Raw genomic sequence first — 20,799 nt, forward strand, 5'->3', positions numbered from 1 at the left:
TACAGTAAAATTTCTAAGAGCTTAAGAGAAGAGTAAGTGGGGTGGAGTTTTCCTCAGAAAAACCAGGACCAGATTTCGCTAGCTTGTGTGGATTGCATAACAAATATGGCGTCCACCGTCCGTATGTTCAGGTGAGCACGAAATTTTTTTAACAATTTTTATTTGATATTCTATAAAACTTTGCCATAATACTATTTTAAAATGCGAGTCCATAACTCTTCCCCCAACACTTAACCTTATCGGACTTAATTATCAAATATATCTCCTCATCTAAACACTCATTTCTGTGAGAGAGTGCTTTTAAATTTTGCCTTTTTCACAAAATTAAACAAGACATGCCTGGTCGGTTTGCGTAAAAGTGGACATGAAAAAGGGTCAAAAAATTTTTTTTCTGTTGTTTGAATTTTTTATTGTAATGACGTTTTTTCTTTACCTTATGGATTTAAGTTTCATATTCCGAAGCAGTCCTACGTGATTCTGATCTGAAAGAAAATGGCGGCTACTTCAATGTTGAAGGTAGCTATGTTGAAGGATAGGATAGGATATAGAATATATTTACCGATACTCTCATCCTAAATATAATGTACAAATGGATGTAAAATATGTAAAATATGAACAAAGTGGAATTTACATTTAAAAACTAGCACAAGTTGTGATGATACTTTGTTATAAAATGATATATCTAAATCCATATACTAGTAAGAGGGAGTAAATGAGAAAACGGAGGGGAGACAACGAAGATAGTTCCAACAAACTAGTGACCTCGGAGTAACCTAAGTTTAGCATTCACTAAAGATAAATTTGGCAAGTTCAGACCAGAGAAAGAAAAATGTAAAATATAAAAATAATAATAAAAAGGAAGACAGAAAGAAGTAATGAAGAGTATAAAGAGAATAGGAAAGTGAAGGAGCCTAAGTTCTAATCAGATGCGAGCTTAGTTATAATAAATCGATGTAAATGTTCTTTGAGAGTTTGTTTGGAGCATTTGTTAAAGTCTTCAATCAAAACCTTGGTATGAAGTTCGTTCCAATCCTTAGTTATTAGGGAAGCTACATTGTAAGAGCCATACTTTACCGTGTTTGTTGTAGGAGGTTCAAGTTTCTTTGGTGATTGTCTTGTACCTTCGTGAACAGGAGAATATCTAAGGTAGTTTGAAAAGTATTTAGGTAAGTTATTTTGGACATGATCCAGTGCAAAGAGGCAGTTCTTGACTTTGAGTTGTTTTTTTATTGGCAGAATAGAAGATCTTATAAAAAGTGGGCGAGATGAAAATCTGTTATGTTTGAAATGCATAAGGCACCCAAAAAATTGTCCCGTACGTAACAATCATTAAAATTTACTATAATTTTTTTCTAAAAAGCCTGGAATACCCTTTATTAATATTTTCCACTCCTACTACATGGTTGCCATCAATTTTCAATAAAATGTAACACATAGAAAGAATTATAAGAAAAAAATTGTCAACATATTTATGAATTTTTTAACGGAAAATCTTATTCTACCCCATATTAACTATGATAAACTCTAAAATAGAAGTACATGGAACACCTAAACTGATTAAATTATAGTTACATCTATATATGAGGAGAAAAAAACAATAAAACACTGTAAGGTCAAGTAATCCTCAGTATAAAACAGCATCTTTAAAGCCACTGGGGGTGACAAAAAATGTCCCGTACGTAACAAAATTTTTAAAAATTGCTTTGAAGTCTGAAACTTTTCCAAGAAAACAAGGGGTTTCATAGAACAAGAATTTTTGTTGGTGTGGTAAAGCTTTGTCCCAGATGTTTTTTTCTTTTGCCCACTCCAACTACTTAGACTCTTTTTTACATGCTTTAATTTTGGCGTGCAATTCTTCCAATTTGTTTTGACTATCTGGACTGTCACCTCTGAAAGATCTTCGATTGATAAATTAATATTGGGTAAAGTTTTTTTTATACATGATAGTTTAAACTCAGGGTTCATGCAGGTCATGCATAAGCATGCACCCCAGTCCTCTGGCTTCGACTTAATAATATTTTCTGGAACATAGCGCCAGAATTGAGCATATGAAATTTCCTTGTCATAATTTTCCGCTTCAAACTTATGCCATAGAGTTTTTATTGATGACAATCTGTATTGCTGATTTTTATGAATTTTCTTTTCATCGGGAACAACAACAGAGTTAATGTCCTGAGTCAATTTATGACCTTCTTGTGAAGAAAGGATCGGGTGTCTTCTTTGGCTTTGAGACTACTTTCCACCTTATCGAGACGTAAAGTGGACTGACTTCTAATGGAGGATTGCTTAAGGCTAATCTTTGTAGGGCGCGTCTTTTTCCATGAGGTGATACACTGTTCATGACTAATTTATCAAGGTTTACAGATTCTGGGGTTGCAGACTGACTGGTTTCATTCTCATTGAATGCCTACTGTCTTTTAAGCCTTCCGTTCTCGTTGTATGTAAGCTTAACTTTAATTTTTAAAGTGTTCCCTTCTTTTCTCATGTTTTCAGAATTTCGCTTTCTCTTTTTCTTGCCAATCAGTTTATTTTTTTGTAAAATTGATAACTCAGATGCTTGTCCCTCACTTTCTCTTTTTCTGGCCTGTTGTAATCTCTTCCTTGCTCTTTCCTTCTTGCAATACTCCTCTTTTGCCTCATCATTTTTAAGTCGTTATCTTTTCTGCTTTTCCCTGATCTTCTCTATCCTTCCTCTTTTCATCTCTTTAAATACTTCACCTCCCAATGAATCTTTCATACGCTGTCAATGCTCTCTTACTCATTGATTGACTGGTTTCATTATTATCTTGTTTTATTCTACTTTAAAAAACAAACATAAGATTTATCATAATTTGTTTATGTTAGCAATCTAGCCTCAAATGAATATGTTACTATTGCTGATAATCATAAGTTCTTTGTTGTTACGTACGGGACAAACTTTCAAAATACTACATACACTCCTTCGCATCTCTAGGCTCTATATATCATGAAAAACAGTCAGCTAAAATTTCAAACCAATAACTTAAGAAGTCAGAGAAACAGCTAGAGAAAAAACTAAAAGGGTTTCAGTGAAATCTCAGATTACGTTTAGCGAGTCACACTATAGATATAGATTGGACTCTGTATTACAACCTTTTGAATTGTATTACTCCCTCACAGCTATCAATGACCCTCTCAATCACTCAACTGACTGAAAAAAGTTGTCTTGAAGGTAGGTGGTTGATAACAGCCATCATATGTTCAATAAAATTGGAAGTAAACACTAAAATATAGTTTTAGAAACAGCTGGGTATTTAATAGAAATCTGTTGTTACGTACAGGACAAAGTTACGTACGGGACAAATTTTATTTCTAAGTAGTTTTTTGGAAAAACGATGTAGACCCAGAGAATTTAGCAATAATTTTTAGAGAGGCATCTGGAAAACTTACAAAAAACTGAAAAAAAACTTTCAGCGAGATATGCCCAATTCTATAGGTGTTACGTACGGGACATTCACGTAGAACTCCAACTCCAGAATCTCCAATTAGGCTCAAATCAGTTAAAATATCTTTTATTCTATGGTTTTTACAGCAAATTTTAAATTTTAATTATGATCCACAGATATCAATTAAGAAATCTATCTAAATTTTTTGTCATAATGGTTTCACAAAAGATTATACCAGTTCATTCAACTAAACTGTTACGTACGGGACATAAAAGCTTGACCGTGAAGTAAAATCTCTGCCCATTTCTCCCACTAGCACTTATAAATAAAAACAAGGCAAAAAATTTTACTTCAACCTATCCTTCATTGGATGATCCAACAAAAGATGCCACACAACTCAAGGATTATGTTACAAATAAAGCTTTAAAATTAGAATTTTTTCAAAACCGTCCCGTACGTAACGCAAAATGTCCCGTACGTAACGCAATATTTCCAGATTGGTACAAATTCTGGTGAAAAAATTTTACAGTGAGATTTTGTATATTAACAGCAACCTATAAAAACAAAAAACCAACAAATTGAAGCACTCTTATAATCCCTGTGGGTCAAACCGTCTCCATGTCCACTTTTACGCAAACCGACCGCCTATGCTCAGAAGCTCTTGATGTCTTGTTCAAAGGGATACATTCTTCACAAAAAGCTTCGGAGAATGTGACGATCTATTGAATACGTTAGTTATTTGGGAGAACAAGACGTCCTATTGACTCAGCTGCTCTGATACCGTAACTTAGTCTAATGTCGACATCCCTCCTCTAATTCCGACACCCTTTTTATCAGCTGAAATTGATAGAAAGGTTGAAACTGTTTTTCTTTGCTTAGTGGTCAGAGAGGAATAATCCTTTTTCAATCAGCGATTTAAGTTTTCATATTATTCCTGTCTCTAAAGAAGGGTGTCGAATTAGACGAGGGATGTCGATATTAGACCAACTTACGGTAGTTCCGTATTAAATTATTACTCCACCTCATCGTGCCGGAAATTATTTGCTCCTTATTTCGGAAATGAAACCCTAATCTCAACCCTAATACCTTGTAGCACACTGCGTGGGAAGATTCACAGCGCTATTGCAAGCTAGTTCGGGAGAATGCATGTTAGCGTGCCAATTTGAACAAAACTTATTTATATACAGGTGTAGTATCTAATTTCCCGCTGGTTTTACTTGCATTCACTGAAGTGTGGAGTAATTAGTTATGCAATAGACTGTCTCGTTTGCCTAAAGGATTATAACTAATTACTCCAGCGTAGCTGCGCAAAAAAACATTGACAAAAAGTGACAAAAATGACAAAAAAACTTTAACGTGAGTTTGAATTCTAATCCATGACCTGTGATATGTTGTTCTATTCACAATTTGATGCTGATTGTAAAGAATAAAGAGAAAAATATCAAAAAAGTACTTTCCATAATTTATAGCTTTTGATATCTAGCGAAAATTGTGTTATTAACTGCAAGATCTTACACAAAAATGGCAAATTTAGAGCCGCCAATACTGTCATTACAAAACATAAAACTATTTCATCATTTGGATTCAAACAATTGCATGATGTTTTATTGTTCTAAAAAGTCTGGGATGATTTTCATTGCTGGTTCTCTAGCTAAGACCTGTCAAAGATCACTAGATCCTAGATTTCATAGGGTTTTGCTGCTATTCTTCTACCACCTGTGGGCCAGATGAGTTAGTTGAGAGGTTTTAATTGATTGTTTCCTAAACCTTGCATGGTGTTTTACCATTGTGAAAGGTTTGAAGTGATTTACATTCCTGGCTGTCAAACTATGACCTGTCAAAAATCACTCCAGATTCCAGATTTTATTTGATTTTCTGCTAAAAAGCCAGGTTTCTCCTGCCCCCCCCCTGTGGGCCAGATGAGTTAGTTTAGAGATTTTGATTATTATTTCCTAAACCTTGCATGGTGTTTTACCATTCTGAAAGATTTGAGGTGATTTCCATTCCTAGCTGTCAAGCTATGGTCTATCAAAAATTGCTCCATATTCAAGATTTTATAGGATTTTGCAATAAAAACTGAATTTCTCCAGCGCTATGTGGGCCAGATGAGTTAGTTGAGTGGTTCTGAATGATTGTACATTCTATGGTTTTTTATCATTCTGAGCGATTTGAGATTTCTTTTTTGATTTGTAAGCAATATCCAGTCAAATTCTGACTTTCATATTTTATGGTAATTATTCTTAAACCAACCTGTGGTTTTTTGGCTAGCAAACTCTCAATTTTCAAAATTTTAGAGTTTTTTCTTCAGATCTGTGATTGTAATGTCTATATCTATATGCTTTAGTAAAATTGGTAAATTTTACCCCCTACTCCTACTATTCTACTGTTATTTCACAAAAGTATATGTCTGTGATATAACAATACCCATGATTTTGGCTATACGTTTATTTTCTTTGTTATATGTTCTCTTTAACATTTTTAGGCTGACCTGTGGTGCTGGAAAGAAATCTTTATTCCAGCAAGCATTTTCACAATGTGCCCGTCAATCAAGGTAAAAAATCTTCTCTAATCTGCCAGTCTCTTCTGAAAGCATTTTTTGAATCCTACATGTAAATAATTTCCAACCCCTTTGCTTATATTTCTTAATAAACAAGTTTCCATGAAACACCAAAAATATCAGGGGGGGGGTACAGAGGCAGGGTACTAACCCATAGGATACTAACTTGATTTTTCACTCAATTTCTTTTTAGTACCACCCACCCATATTTAGTACCGGGTACTACTTCATTTTTGCTGTAAAAAATAGAGACACCGCCCCCTTAAATCTTATATTTTACAGATTAGACCAAAAGAGAGGATACTATGTTAGTTTTTCTGACTGAAATGGACAGATAATTCAAACAAACTGTCATTGATTAAGTCAGAGGCTTTTGTCCTTTGATTTTAATAACACACTTCTTGACCATTTCGGAAGTTTTGTCTTCACAAAAATCAAAAAATTTCTCAAAAGAGTAAAAAAAAGTTTCTCAATTAAAAAAAATTTCAAATTAAAAAAATAATATTTGAAAAAAGTCAAAATATTACAAAAGACTACTTTTTTTATTGAAAAAGGAGCAAAACTCTGTGAAAAAGTACCCAAATAGTACCCTGTACTTGCTAGAAGAGTGAAAAATACACACCCCCACCCCTAAAGTAGTACCGGGTACTAACTTTTTTGAAATGCAAAAATAGACACCACCACCCAGCTATGGGTTAGTACCCTGCCTTTGTACCCCCCTGAAAATATTCAACCCCACTGAAATTTCGAATTAAAGAAATTCTTGCAGCCAAACCTGAGGTTATTATAATTATTAATAAGATTTTTCATCTTTTTGTACGTAGGGTGTCATTGTCCACAAGCAGTGTAGCTTGTCAAGATGTTGTTCGTAAAATTGTACCCAACGAAGGATTTTGGGATAAAAATGAACAAATGAAGAGACCAATGTCCCCTCATCTTACTATTTACAAGTAAGCTTTACATAGTTTCTAGAGGGGTCAAGACCCCCCCCTTAGGTAAGAGGACCCCCCCCCCCTTTAAGTGCTAACCCCCTTAGGAAATTCATACTTTTAACACCCCCTTGCTTTTGGTTCATCAAAACCCAAGACCCCCCCCCTAAATGTAGGGGTGTAGAAACTATGCTTTACCAAATTCCAGTTCAGAATCGATGGTTGAATTTGAGTGGTTTTCGTTTTCGTTTTCGTTACAAGTAGCGTCACTCACTAGAATTTCCTTCAAATTTTCTGGAGATCCTATCGAAACAATAATATGACAATTGATATAATAAGGAAAAAATAAATTGTACACTATTGTTGTGTAATTTTAGATTTGAGTTACCAGCATTGATGTCAGGAACTCATAGAGCCACTGGATTCTATCTTTCTGGAGGTGAGTTCGTTATTCTTTAATAGTTGGAATTTGAGAGGAGCTTTCAAACGAGCTACGAGCCCAAACATAACCTTTTATCTCTAGGTTAATCCGAGTCCTGTACCAGTCTGCATTTAAGAAAACTCACAAAAGTGTTACTGAATAGTATCTTTATTTATCCCACGGGAATTTTAAATCAATGGAACTGGATATTTCTTATTGTTAAACTATGCCCCCTACAGGCTAAATTATCTAAATCTGATTTTAAATTCCACGATTTTCAGTGATCGCAGCAGCAGGAGTTGCAGCTCTCGTATTGCCAGCCAACCTATCCAGTTACGTTGAACTCGTTAAAACGTTGGATCTTCCTTTATGGGTGTTGATGCCTGCCAAAGCTTCCATTGTATTACCTGTTGTCTATCATGCCATCAACGGTGTTCGACATTTGGTGAGTAATGTCATCTCCATGTATAATTATCAATATGAAGATCAAGATAACATTATTTTAATTCAAAATTTCTCTGATTGGCTCATGCGCCAATTTCGGTCTGAATATTATATCCTTACCTATCTCTTACCATATTTTTTTTATTTTCACGAGCTCAGCAAGGTTATGAATAAAATCATAACATTAGGTAACAAAGGGATAGTCTATCACCAGTAGCGTAGACATGGGGTGAAGGAACATTTGCTGGAGAGCAGATTTTTACGCAGATTTTTACTTACCTATTTGTGGTGTAAAAATATAATTACGGTGTCGTTTAAATCTGCTCTCCTAAGCAAATGTTCCTTCACCCCTGTCTACGCTACTGATCACTAACTCTTGAATTCCCGTTTTCTTTTGACAGGCTTGGGATACAGGAACTGGTTTCGAGATGGGAACACTTTACAAAACTGGTTTTGTTGTCGGAACACTTTCTTTACTCGTCACCGGCGGTATTGTCGCTTATTTTTCTGACTTGATTTGAATGACTGAAGTTCTTGAATGAATTGATGCACGCATGATCACGTACTTGGATGTCGTTTTTTAAGTTTAAAATTGTACATTTTTGTTATGATCTTTGACCCTGCCGGTGAAATGTATCCGTGATGCACTTTTTTCACGGACAAATTTTAAGTTTAACGGTGGAAAATTTTTATATTTATGTTCGAATTTTAAGTTTAAAATTTCTTAATAAAAAGTAAACTTAATCGGCTTTGAAACGGCCAAATTGAAGTATAGTAGTTTCTTAACCTGAAAATATTCCAAATAATAATAATCCAAATTGATAGAGGGTTATTCTTATTTTTTTGGATTCACAAGCCAATGATAGATCGCCTAGGATTGTTGTTTTATCTTGAATATTTTTATAAGAATAATATTGGCTATGGAAAATTATAAAATTATGACAAAAAGTAAAAATAGTAAGTAAAAACTAAAAATTGCTTGAATTTCATCCCTTTTTTTTGTACTCCTAATTTCTTGAGAACTGGATTGTAACAAAAAGCCCTCCGAAACACGTGTTCTTCTAAAGAGCGTTATTTGTTAGTTGTTAGTTTTCAATACGAATTTAATGTTGCCTAGCAACTGAGTTCTACGCTTTTGGAATTTTCATTGAAAAAGCGAAAACTAGATTTTTCTTTCAAATACTTAAAGTGAACATTTCGAGATTTCTAAAATGAAATGGCTTTGATGAGAAAACTGAAGCATGGAAAATGGAGGCTTATTTTGGCTGTTGTAACAATAATATTCTTCATTTTGTTTCTGTTTTCAAATATCAGTTCCAAGTACCAGCACAGAGATGTTGCACAGTTTCTAAGCTCCAATGTTTCTGATTTTGGAGACAAGACAACAAGCTCTGTTCTAAACCACTCTTTATCCACAACAAAACGAACAACTCTCAAGAGATTGACTGAAAAGGTTTTCACGGAAGCAAAGAAAAAGACATTGACTTTCCAACAAGTCGGTAAACTTCGAGCGTTGGTTCAAAAGTATGGCGTTTGTTTATCAAAACATTTTACTGAGATTGCCGAAACCCTTTCATCGCCTTCTTTTTACGACACTGAAGAAAAGTTACGAAAAAGATGCTTTGTTGATATGTTTGGGACATCGAGTGGTAATGTTTGTAAATGGCCACCAAGAAGATTGGTTGGTCCTTTGTATGTCAATTTCACTGCTGTCTCCATGGAAGCGCTTTATAAGACTGAGTTGAGCTTTGTTCAAGTTGGAGGGAAATGGTCCCCAAAGGATTGCGCGTCAAGGCAAGAAGTTGCGATCGTAATACCTTTCCGTGATCGTGATGAACATTTAGCGATTTTCTTACGACAAATGCATAGTATTTTACGACGTCAGGAATACGCGTATCGCATACTAGTCATCGAGCAAGTTGATGAATATCCGTTTAATCGAGGCAAATTAATGAACGTCGGTTTCAAAGAGGCGTTGAAACTCTCGAAAGCTTTTTCATGTTTTGTGTTCCACGACGTGGACTTGATTCCGGAAGACGACCGCAACGATTACGGATGTCCGACGTCACCACGTCATATGTCGTACGCTATCGATAAGTTCAACTATATTCTACCCTACCCAGGCATTTTTGGCGGTGTGGAGGCGTTTTTAAAAGTACATTTCGAGCGTGTGAATGGCTTCCCGAACGATTATTGGGGCTGGGGTGCAGAAGATGATTGCTTATACAAACGAACTATTCAAAACGGATTCACCTTAACCCGCCCATCTAAACAAGTTGGGCGTTATAAGATGATTAAGCACGCTTCATCAAAGGGTGCTCCGCCCAACAGACATGATAAATTGAACAATGCGAGGGCTCAGTTTCAAACGGACGGACTGTCTTCGTTGCAGTATAAAGTTGTAGGGAAGGAAGTCAGACAGCTTTATACCCTGATCAAAGTCGATTTGAATTTAGAAGGTGATGCTATTTACTGAAAGTGTTTTTCCATGACTTGATTTCAATTCAAGAGATTCAACTTATTTTTCTTAAGAGGATCTGTTCGATTGCTTTAATTGTTATCTTCATTACTCGAGAAACAGTCTGATTGGTAGAACCCCTGTAATGAAGACCGACTATACAACCATGTCTAAAATTTAGTAATTACTGTAGATAGTTTAGTTTATCAACGGTTCTCGACGTTGCCATATCATTAAGCCTTTTTGTGACACGATATTTTTTAATTCATTTAACAATTCTATATTTTTAGGTAGTTTCAATATTTTACTATTACAAAATACATTTTAACAAATGAGATATATTATTTTATACAGATTCGGAAAGAATAGAAAAATGAACAATAAATGAAAATGTATGAAAAAATTTCTCAAAAATTCTAACGTTAAACTCGAGATAAAAAATTGTGTCAAAATATGTACAAGAGCCTTTTCCAAGTAGGCAATAGAAATATAAAGGATTTTAATTTATAAATATCAAGCCTTTGAAAATGTATGCGTTCTTCTCAGAGATCATTTTCTAATCCAAACCAGATAGTGAATACCTGAATCCGAATCAGTACTTCAATAATAAGTACAATGAATTTCGACATTTTTGTATATACCCAGTAGTAGGACATGGACCAGAGAGCTCTGAGGTGAGATGAAGGCTAGTTCTTTTTCAACAAAATTTACATAGCTAGGAGGTTTCAGTTTCCAATTATTCTAGGGAGGCTGAATAAATTACTGCTATTTCATGTTCCAAACCAGATTGAAAATTTTGAGCATAAAAGCAAATCAAAGATTCGTGCCAATTATTTTCATAGTCGTGACATCTGAATACAATAATCAAGGTTTCACTATTTTTTTACTCTAGAAGGTTGAAATTCGATACTCATCCCTTAATTCAATGGAGAAAACCTCGCTTCTACTTTTAAGAAAATCAATTCATAAAAAGTCTAAAAATTCGACACATCCTAAATTGTTTACTGTCTTGGTATATGCTGTTGCGGATGTAGTTGAGGAGCAACATTGCAATCATTCAAAATGTTTTGTTGTTGTTGCTTAGGTAACATTTGGGTCAGCGAGACAATTCGTTTACCGAGGTTCATATTATGTTGACGCAGGTAGCGGATCATTTCTGATTGTCTTTCCAATACGTCATCCGCGCATTCGTTGTCCCTGAGATAAGAGAAAAGGGCGAGGGTTTTTAGTTTAGTTCGACCTCTTGTAATATTAGAATTAGGCTTCTATTGGGGGTGTCCCATACAGTTTGTCCCTGAGGCAAGAAAATAAGGATGGTTTTAGAGTTTCGTTTGGAACGTAAAGTTAGATGTACGTTAACAACCCTGTCTCAGTGAAAATTCATTTTGAGATGGATGAATTAACTTTATGAAATGTAAAATCGAAACTTCTGTTTTATAGACTCAAAAGACCTGCGAAATATATTGCTATAAAAAAGATATTTTACTTTAAAAAACCGAGTTCAAATTTCGAATCTTTTTTAAACCGCAGCTTGATATTCGAACCTGAATCCCAGCCCCCCCCCCCTTATAAGATGATACCTTCCTATAATTCGTAAAAAATAATTCTCCATTTTCGTATCAGTAATTAGTTTCTTACTTTAAAGCAACAGAGAATCACAATTGAAGAGTCACTATTCGATCTCAAACTCACCTGAAACCGACTTCATTGGAATAAGTGGAATCTTGAAATCCGGAAACGACATCTTGTATGAAGACATCCGGTAACTTCTTCGATTTGTTGAATTTCAAAATATAACCTGAACAAGAGGAAAATCAAATCGTTGTTTTGGTGGAGATTTCAATTTTGATTTTCTAAATGAAGGAAGTTCTCATTCTTACTTTAAAAACATCCCAGCTATGTTATGGTTCAAGAGTTATTACCTTAAGGGGACTAATTTTTGCGGGAACTAAATTTTGCGGTTTTTGCGGATTTAGGCCCAAACTGTAAAATTAAGTTCCCGCAAAATTTTTCAAATGCGAAAAACAAAGGTTGAATAATTCACAGTGAGAAATCCGCAAAATTAAGTTCCCGCAAATATTAAATATTAAATCTTGAACTGCGAACCGCAAAAATTAGTTCCCGCAAAAAATAGTTCCCTTAAGGTAGTTAGAATCTAAATAATGAATTTTCGGGATCTTTCGAAAAGCGCTCAAAATTTGGTTATTTAGTCATTTTGCATAAAAATATATACATATTTGACCACCAGAACTCACCTAAATAAATAAATGTTGAAACTAAAATAAGGAAAACTTCAGCAGAGAGTGTGATTTGAAAAATCAACATCAAATTTCTTCTCCCACTGGTCGATTGAAACGAAACTACCAACAACAAAGCTGCATTGCCTGAAAAAGGGAACCAACTTTTACTTAGGCGAATAAAATAGAATAAAATGATTAAAATTAAACTTGTCTGGAAATTTCAAGAGACTTTCGACAGAAAAAATCACATTGAAATGCCCTAAAAACCTGAAAATGAGATTTTCTATCCCCACAGCTTATTAATATCATCCCAATTCACTGATACAGAGGTGAACTAGGGAATAAAAATAAAATACTCAACTGGTTTGAAATTCTTAACGCTTTAGTATGCAGGTAGGTAGTAGCATTGCACTTATAAGCATATCAGGGTCAAATATTGCAAAAATATATGAAAAATTATACATATTGCAAAAATATACATATACTGTACTGAGCATTACCTGAGCATACGAAAATGTATGTTTTTGTTGGGATTTTACGGATTTTCGAAATTTTCCTAAAATTTTGCTTGGGATATAATCATCTTTATAAGGATTTTTCAGCCTTGTCAAACCATCGACCTAAACATCTCCAAGCCTGTTTCGAATTTTTGTATGCTTATGAAAAGCATGTAAGGCGAAGTTGAAACAAAGAAGTTATTTACCAATAGAGAAAACCATGAAAGGGATTTTCCTAATTTCTTTTGTTTTGATATACAATGTGAGGTAACCAGCTCTTCTTAAACGATGGTGTTGAAAATGTAAATAGCGATCGTAAACAAACGTTAACACCCATACACCAACATGAAGGACTGTCAGAAAAGCGAAAGGTGCATCCAAACCACCCAATAGTTCAACGTGTAGAATATTGTAAAGAACAAATGCCATCACTTCAAATGTTACCTGAGTAAAAGAAAAATAAGGTCGATAGATAAAAATCTCTTCCAAATAGGATTTAGGATATAAGAGATACAGAATAACATTTTGAAATCAAAGGTGGGAAATGATAATTGATTTTATTTCTAAATCTAATTTAATTTTTCAGAATGCATTCTTATATAGATGTATTCTTATATAGAAGTAGAAAAAGTACAGTAAAGAAAGTTCACTTACAATAATGACCAGGTAGAGGAACACGAAGATGATGCCAGGGAATTTTCGGATAAGAAATTGTTGTGAGTAAACGGAAGCTGTGTTGCTGGGTGCAGGGATGAGGAGGTTCTCCGTGGAATCATTTGTGGTCTGTGGAAACAGTGGACCATGATTGTGATCGTCACTGATATGCTCACTGAAAGATCCCTAAAAATATTTATAATTCATTGGAATAACTTTTGAAACAGTTGTGAGGGGTATCGACGGTTGGCAAAGGATATCATGCATGCATGGTAACTTATTTTACCCCTATTTTCCACTTTCAGGTCACCGAAAAACTGTACTGCACTTGTACATATAACTCATAACACGTATATGCAGTTGAAATGTTGTATACAAAATATGCTGTTTGTATTTAGAAGATTTCAAGTACAAATTATCAACCCAAAATGTTGACAAATTTGGCAGTTCATCAAATTTGTAAAATTTTGCGGGAATTTAATTTTCGCGGATTTGCGATTTTAGAAAATTTCGCGGGAACTTGATTTCGCGGTTTTAGGCAAAAACTGCGAAAACCGCGAAATTTTCTTCCATTTTAAGGTATTGAAACAAATATATGAAGGGTGGGATTTTACAGCCGCCTGTCCTGCAAGGCACTGAGAGGCCACGGGTGCCAAAAAGAAGGCCCATTTAAAATGCGACAACCTCATTGGTGGAATTTGATAAAACAGCTGCGAAGGAGCGCCAAGAAGAAGCAATCAGTATCAGTAGAAGAAGAGACCACTTTCATTTTTGTTGCAGATTTCGATATAAACTTCTCTCAGAGATTGCTTGTCAATGTGTCGTGTCAACTTGTCAGCATTTTATTGTTGTAAAGGGAAAGATAAAAGAGGTATAAACTAGCCTAGTTTCTAATCCTGATATAGGAGTTTAAGCTTAGACTGTGAGATTGGGTAACTTGCATCAGTGGAGGCTAACATGCATAGCCTTCAAGAGACGACCCTCGACATGGCCCGAGAATAGACCTTTTTTCAAAGAGGACGTCCTGTTGAATAATTATGTAGTCCAGCAGAGTCCAGCCATAAAAACAATGATAGAGCCATGCATAATTACTGTATCATGCATATTATTGTAATAATTATGCATAGTTTTATCATTGTTTTTCTGCTGGACTACATATATTCAACAGGGTGGCCTCTTTGAAAAAAGGTCTATTCTCGGGCCTCTTCGGGCCATGTTCGGGCCAAGAGACCCTATCAATTATTTTGGCCCGAACATGACCCAAGTCATTCGGGCCATGTTCGGGCCATGTTAAATGTTAAATTGATTCAGCATGTCCAGTCAAACAAAATAGTACAAAATAAGATTTGTCTGTTTTGTTTATATCGCTCAAAAAAACTTTACGAGCTTCCTGTGGACACGCTTCAGTTTAAAACCAAGACCAGTTTACTAGCAAATATTTCCACCCTAAGTATATTTATAACTATGTTTGCATACCAAATAAGACTAAGAGAAACCAAGTTTTTCTCAAAGAAAATGTTAAAAAAATTCAGTCCTGAAATTACACGCCTGTTTAAATCATGTTTTCAAAAATTGGCCCGAGTGTGGCACAGTGTGGCCCGCGTGTGGCCCGAACACGGCCCGAATTCTCGGGCCAGCTCGGGCCATACTCGGGCTTTACGCAAATTCCAATACAAGTTTTGGCCCGAGAATTCTCGGGCCATGTCGAGGGTCGTTTCAAGAGCTGCAAGCGGAGCTGCATAGTTGTTCATTCATTTGTTTTGAAATTTTGCTGCTTTGATTGGTCAGTCATTTGATGGCTATGCAAGTTTCCCACTGTCACTGATGCAAGAAAGTTACCCGACATCACGGAAGTCCATTTTGTGTGATGGATGGATAGAAGCCCATAAAAAATGAAAATAAAACTTACCTGATGACCACTTGTGTTGCTTATATCAACCATAATGTTCGATGTTGTTTTGTTTAGTGCTATTGGTATATCACATCAGATGTCTTTAGTGGTGCTGGTGATGGTGGTGAGGTAGGCTTTTTGCTGCTTTGGGTTAAGTCAGTGCAGTCGTGCTCAATCGTACTATGTTACTTACTTGTGTAGTTACTTGTTACCTGTGTACATGTTATGACAATGCTTTGGTTTAATATTAGGGTATTATGCTATATATGAACTTTTTGAACTATTTTTTTACGTTGAACGCGACTGCTTTAAAAACTTTGTTTAAAAAAAAAACGAAAACGAAAGTGGGTCTTGTGATCTGCCTAGCCTAGTAGCCTGTTCTCAACGATCTACACAATAGACCTTTTTTATCGGAGATTGGCGGCCGCCCACGCTTAAAGCTCTAAAGTGTATGTGTGAGGGGGGGGGGGTTCGACTCATAACGCCGGTCCGGACTAGCCGTCGTATGGGGGGTTTCAGGGGGTACCCGATTCCGCAATTCCGTCAATTTTTTTCTCCAATTTCCGTCAAACCGTCTTAAATTGAACCAAAATTCCGTCACCGAAAATTCCTTTGAAATTCAATATTTTTATCCAAAATTCCGCAAATTTTTTTGCTAAATTCCGTTTTTCCGCACTAAAATTGTCTAATTTTCCGTCTCCGTCAGAGAACCCAATTTCCGTAATTCCGTCTAAATTTTCGCCAAATTCTGCCATTCCGTCCGAAAAAAGGGCCGATTCCGCTCCTCCGCCAACCATGAAACCCCCCCCCCCTCGTATGGGTCGGTTGCCGACTTTCGAAGGTTGTCGTGGGTCGGAGCGGCGCCCTTTGAGAGTCGTCGTCCGACCAGGAAGTCGTTGGGAGGGACATCATGTGAGCGTCTCTTTTTTCATTTTATTCGTCCTCAATTTAATCTAGAATTAATTAAACTGGTCTTGAAAATATGGGTCCGCCCGTCGGGGAAAATTTCACCATCTGGGTGTCAGATAAAGCACAGACCGAAATCATGATATCAGCGACCTGTGTAGGGCAAGCACCTTACCAAAAACCGGGATTTTTCATTCCGTTAGTGAGTTCCATATTATTTTGACGATTACCAGTGTTAAATCAAGGACACTTGTATAGCGTAGCTACGCTATACAAGTGTCCTTGGTTAAATTGACGTCTTTCAGAATTGTTAGAATTTCAATCCAAACCATGAGATTAACCAGGAATCCCATGCTTATTTTCGTGAAATTCTGGATAAATTACCCTCGGTCAAATTTCGAAATGTTTTAAATTTCCCTTATAACCATGAGATTATTAGTACTAATCTCATGGTTGATTGAAATTCGATTGACGTTTTTGCTTACGTTAATTTGTAATTTCCCGCGAACTTGTAATTTCCCTCCTAGCTTTTGTAATTTCCCTCTTAGATTTTGTAATTTCCCGCAAAAGTGAAATTTTCATCGTTTGGAAATTCATCACCTTTTTCGACTTTTTTACTAACTTCAAAGGCTTAAGTAAATGGAATACTATCCAATTAAAACTCGATTCGCGTTTCTATGACTTTTTTGAGACCTCTTTTTAAAATTTCAGATTTTTAAAAACTTTAAAAGTTTAAAGTGACGTCAAAAAATCGAATGTTTGAAGCCCGAAAGCCTGGGTTCAAAACATTCGAAAAAGTCACGAAGTAGAGAATAGATCTTAGAAGTTAATTGCGTATAGGTATAGAAAAAAACGTGATTTAGACGGGGTAGAGAAACCGCAGGCGGCATATATGTGACAAAAGAAAAAGACTTCAACAAATTTCGGACAAAACACAAAAGCCATTCTATTTCTCATTCGTCGATTTGAGCTCCGCGTTCGACCACGTTGTGCAGAATTGGCTCTTCGAATCTATCTACCAGAGATTTATCGAGTCTACCATAATAAATCTACTCGAATCATTATAAAACAACAACATCATTAGCACAAACTCCAGATGATGTTTTCGAACTTCTTCTTGGTGTTCGAGACAAGGGGGTCCAGAATCCCCACCACTATACAACCCTGATGTTACCCTGAGTATCAGAGATTAAGTTTTCAAAGAATATATTAACCTCTGAAGACCAATAATAGAAATTTTATCGCGCATGTGTCAATCTAATCACTGTAGAAAGAATCAAAGATGAAGAGCAAATATTACCTTATTAATGTCTAGCAGACTGTATCAGTATGCAGTTTACTATTTACGAATTCCCCAGAAACCTCCATTCCGAGTGTAATTGAAGTGAGTTTCTTTCGAAAGAAATCTTTTACATGACCCCCAAATGTATAACAGAAATTACTAAACTATAAATTATGGAAATGTCACTTTAATTGAATCGAATTAATAGACAGACTTTATGTTACGATTCTCTATCACTGACTCTTTTTAAAGAAGCATTGATGACTTTTTTAGTTGTGTTTTCAACGACGGGAATAAAAATATCAACTTTGAACTTCATCCAAGATCTTGGATGATCATCATGGTTACTTTTGTCTTCGTTGATTGCGCGATGAATAGAATCTCGATTCGTCGGCACAGCGTTGATATATGATTTTGACCTGGGCTTTTAACGGTACCTTTATGTGGATTATTATGTCCTGTATGTTATGCATGTGTTTATGCAAAACTGTGAAGAGAACAATTAGATTTCTTAAACTGAAGTATACAGAATTCGTGCCACCGGCTACAACCAGAGATGAAAGAGCCAAAGGCTATTACGGTGAACACACTGTTGGCTGGGCTGGCTATGCTGACGACTTAGAACTTGCATTCAAAAGTATTTCAGACTTACATGTATTTTTTTATAAGCATAACGCTTATAAGCATATGAAGGCTCAGATTTGCAGAATTCTTAAGCATAACATGAGCATATATGTCAGCCTAAAATATTTTTCAAGTGGTCATTTTTATCTGTTTAAAAAGGTTTGGTAGAGGTCAAGTAAAAAATAGACATTTCACGGCTAGCTAACATTCCACTGCTTCCAAAATCTGAACAAATTTTTACAAAATTTCTGAAATTTCATTAAAAACTTAAAAAACTTGGCTCGGGGTGAATCATAAGCATGATTCTTAAGCATAAAATAAGCATAAACTATGCCTGGCTGCTTTGTGAACTTAAGCATACACGAGCCTGACCTAGGGGCATACACTTGCTTATAAAAAAACAACATGTAATTAGAAAATGGACTGAAAATCCTAAATGATGAAGCATTTGTTTGTTTTCACCTCCAAATAAACGCCAAAGAAAACCAAAACGATGATGATAAAAATCAAGTCTGAAAACCAAGATGAGTATCCTCAATCTATCGTCACGCTTAATGATCAAGTCATCGAAAATGTTGAAGTGTTCATATATCTTGGAGACGTCATACACTTCAATCAACCATCAACAGAAGATGCAGAAATTGACTTAAGAATAGAATAGCTGTTGCTCAAAACAAGTACAACTAAATGAGTAAAAAACTCAGAAGCAGCCACCGACCTAACATTTGCAAATATCTGTTCTGATTTGCCAGCTGGAAGGATTTCCACGAAATTAAGAACAGTTCCTCGTTTTCCAGGGGAGAAATTTTTACTTCAGAACAGTTATAGTTTTCCAGCTAGGAGGTAAAAAAACTTTCAGAACAGATACGAAATTACCAGGCGATTGATTTTACGCGAGTTAACTGTTCTTATCTGTCAGGGCTGACAAAATCTTATGAGAACAGATCGCTAAATTCCAGCTTGACATTGAAGGACTTTTAAGAACAGAAACTTAATTTCCAGCTAACAGTTCGAACATATCCGCAATTTCCAGATGTTTTGTAGAACAGATGGAGAATTTTCAGCTGCCACTCCAGGCAACCACATTCAGGACTTTTTTGAAATCCCCTCAGAACAGATAGGAAATTCTTAGACACCTTATTCATAAATATAAGATATCAAACTATTTTTTCATAAGAACAGATCATATTTTTCCAGCTGGTCCCAATCTTCAGTAGAACAGATCATATTTTTCCAGTGGTCCCAATCTTCAGTAGAACAGACCATATTTTTCCAGCTGGTCCCAATCTTCAGTAGAACAGACCACTTTTTTCCAGCAGACTTTTTTCTTTAGTTCGCTAAGAACAGACTGCCATATCCAGCTGGAACGTGCCTTCAGAACAGATATTTTGAAAGTCCCCCTTCGGTGGATGCTTTCGAAAACTGCACAATTGAAAGATATTCATGAAAACAAGGGTATATCTCCTAAATACAATGGTGCGCAGTTGGTTGACATATTCCTGTCAAACGTCGAATATCACCATATCACTCAACAACAACAACAGCGAATCCGATCCACCTATACATTAATATGCTTCGTAAGATGGCGAGAGGCGGCCTTGAAAGAAGAATCGATGAATAAACAATGTAAAAAATTTTCCACTTGACACGTCATGTCAAGTGAAGATGTTTTACGCATCTGTAAGACTGAAGACATCCTTCAATACGTCAAACGACAGCAACAAAACTATCTTAGCCATATTGCAAGACAAAGTCAAAAGAACACCAGCATCGTCAAAAGACTGCTTTTCAACGACAACGCTAACAAGAAGAGAAGCCGACCAATCAAAACACTCGAAGATCAAGTGCTTGATTGTCGGTCAGCAGACAAGTTCTACTCGGGCCAGTTAGGGCGTGTCTAGATTTTTAAAGATCACAAATCCCGAATTCGCGACCAATAGCCCTCATTCTCAGGGATTCACTTATGGATTTTTAGATGACCTTATACCTTAAAGTTTCAGGACCCGGTTGTTACGTAATTAAATATTAACCTAAAAATAAATCATTAGCGCTAACTCTATTAGTAAAAGTCAAATCTTTGTCAATTTCGACCATAAAGATGCATCTTAAAGTAAATCTCGTATTTAAAGCCACTTGCATCAATTTTTTAATTTTACTGGACGTGATACAATTTCGTGAGCGCTATATATATCAGAATCATAAAAAAGTAAAAGCGAACTAAGGGACCGTGTTCAAGTTTAGCTTAAAATTAAGGAAAATCGGGTCGAGGCTCAATATTCTTAGCAAAATCTCATTTTCAGCCTTAATTTATGCTTAGACTTCGATTTGTTGATTTTCATTGGGTTAAGGAAAATTTTGTATTTTAAAGTCGGAACATTGATTCCGGTCAAAGAATGAAAGTTTCCTTTGAAATTTGGCGCCACAGGTACGGAAAGAAAGCTCAAGCAGCTTTAAAAGCAACCCTAAAAAGGTCCGCGTTTTAGAAAAGCTGC

The 20,799-nt window shown here is 35.7% G+C and overlaps 4 protein-coding genes across 4 annotated transcripts in view; 3 read left to right on the forward strand and 1 right to left on the reverse strand.

Annotated features, from left to right (window-relative positions):
• The window catches only part of LOC136820675 (integrator complex subunit 4-like), a 159,987-nt gene that overhangs the window by 101,447 nt on the left and 37,741 nt on the right, over nt 1-20,799 (forward strand). The gene's annotated exons all lie outside the window — the stretch shown is intronic.
• On the forward strand, nt 25-8,524 carry LOC136820681 (succinate dehydrogenase cytochrome b560 subunit, mitochondrial-like). The gene is made up of 6 exons (XM_067076880.1): nt 25-131; nt 5,887-5,955; nt 6,786-6,911; nt 7,268-7,329; nt 7,593-7,756; nt 8,157-8,524. Exons 1-6 carry the CDS (start codon nt 106-108, stop codon nt 8,274-8,276), a joined length of 567 nt encoding a protein of 188 aa, XP_066932981.1. The 5' UTR covers nt 25-105; the 3' UTR covers nt 8,277-8,524.
• LOC136820678 (beta-1,4-N-acetylgalactosaminyltransferase bre-4-like) lies at nt 8,961-10,418 on the forward strand. Its single transcript, XM_067076877.1, has one exon. The coding sequence runs from the start codon at nt 8,972-8,974 to the stop codon at nt 10,229-10,231; it is 1,260 nt and encodes a 419-aa protein (XP_066932978.1). The 5' UTR covers nt 8,961-8,971; the 3' UTR covers nt 10,232-10,418.
• On the reverse strand, nt 10,411-15,570 carry LOC136820680 (transmembrane protein 192-like). The gene is made up of 6 exons (XM_067076879.1): nt 15,514-15,570; nt 13,605-13,790; nt 13,157-13,394; nt 12,469-12,597; nt 11,906-12,011; nt 10,411-11,410 (listed from the first exon to the last, which is right to left on the reverse strand). The coding sequence occupies exons 1-6, from the start codon at nt 15,544-15,546 to the stop codon at nt 11,215-11,217; spliced, it is 888 nt and encodes a 295-aa protein (XP_066932980.1). The 5' UTR covers nt 15,547-15,570; the 3' UTR covers nt 10,411-11,214.

This window comes from Clytia hemisphaerica, unplaced genomic scaffold, assembly GCF_902728285.1.
Source record: "Clytia hemisphaerica strain Z4C2 unplaced genomic scaffold, Clytia hemisphaerica genome assembly, whole genome shotgun sequence".
In the NCBI taxonomy this organism is placed as follows: Eukaryota; Metazoa; Cnidaria; class Hydrozoa; order Leptothecata; family Clytiidae; genus Clytia; species Clytia hemisphaerica.

Coding starts and splice junctions, on each gene's coding strand:
- LOC136820680 (XM_067076879.1), bottom strand. CDS start 15,546: ATGGTTGATATAAGCAACACAAGTGGTCATCAG. Junction 12,598..13,156: donor TTTCATGGTTTTCTCTATTG/GTAAATAACTTC, acceptor TCCCTTTTTCAG/GCAATGCAGCTTTGTTGTTG. Junction 11,411..11,905: donor TCCAATGAAGTCGGTTTCAG/GTGAGTTTGAGA, acceptor CTCTTATCTCAG/GGACAACGAATGCGCGGATG.
- LOC136820681 (XM_067076880.1), top strand. CDS start 106: ATGGCGTCCACCGTCCGTATGTTCAG. Junction 132..5,886: donor TCCACCGTCCGTATGTTCAG/GTGAGCACGAAA, acceptor TAACATTTTTAG/GCTGACCTGTGGTGCTGGAA. Junction 5,956..6,785: donor CAATGTGCCCGTCAATCAAG/GTAAAAAATCTT, acceptor TTTTGTACGTAG/GGTGTCATTGTCCACAAGCA.
- LOC136820678 (XM_067076877.1), top strand. CDS start 8,972: ATGGCTTTGATGAGAAAACTGAAGCATGGAAAATGGAGGCTTATTTTG.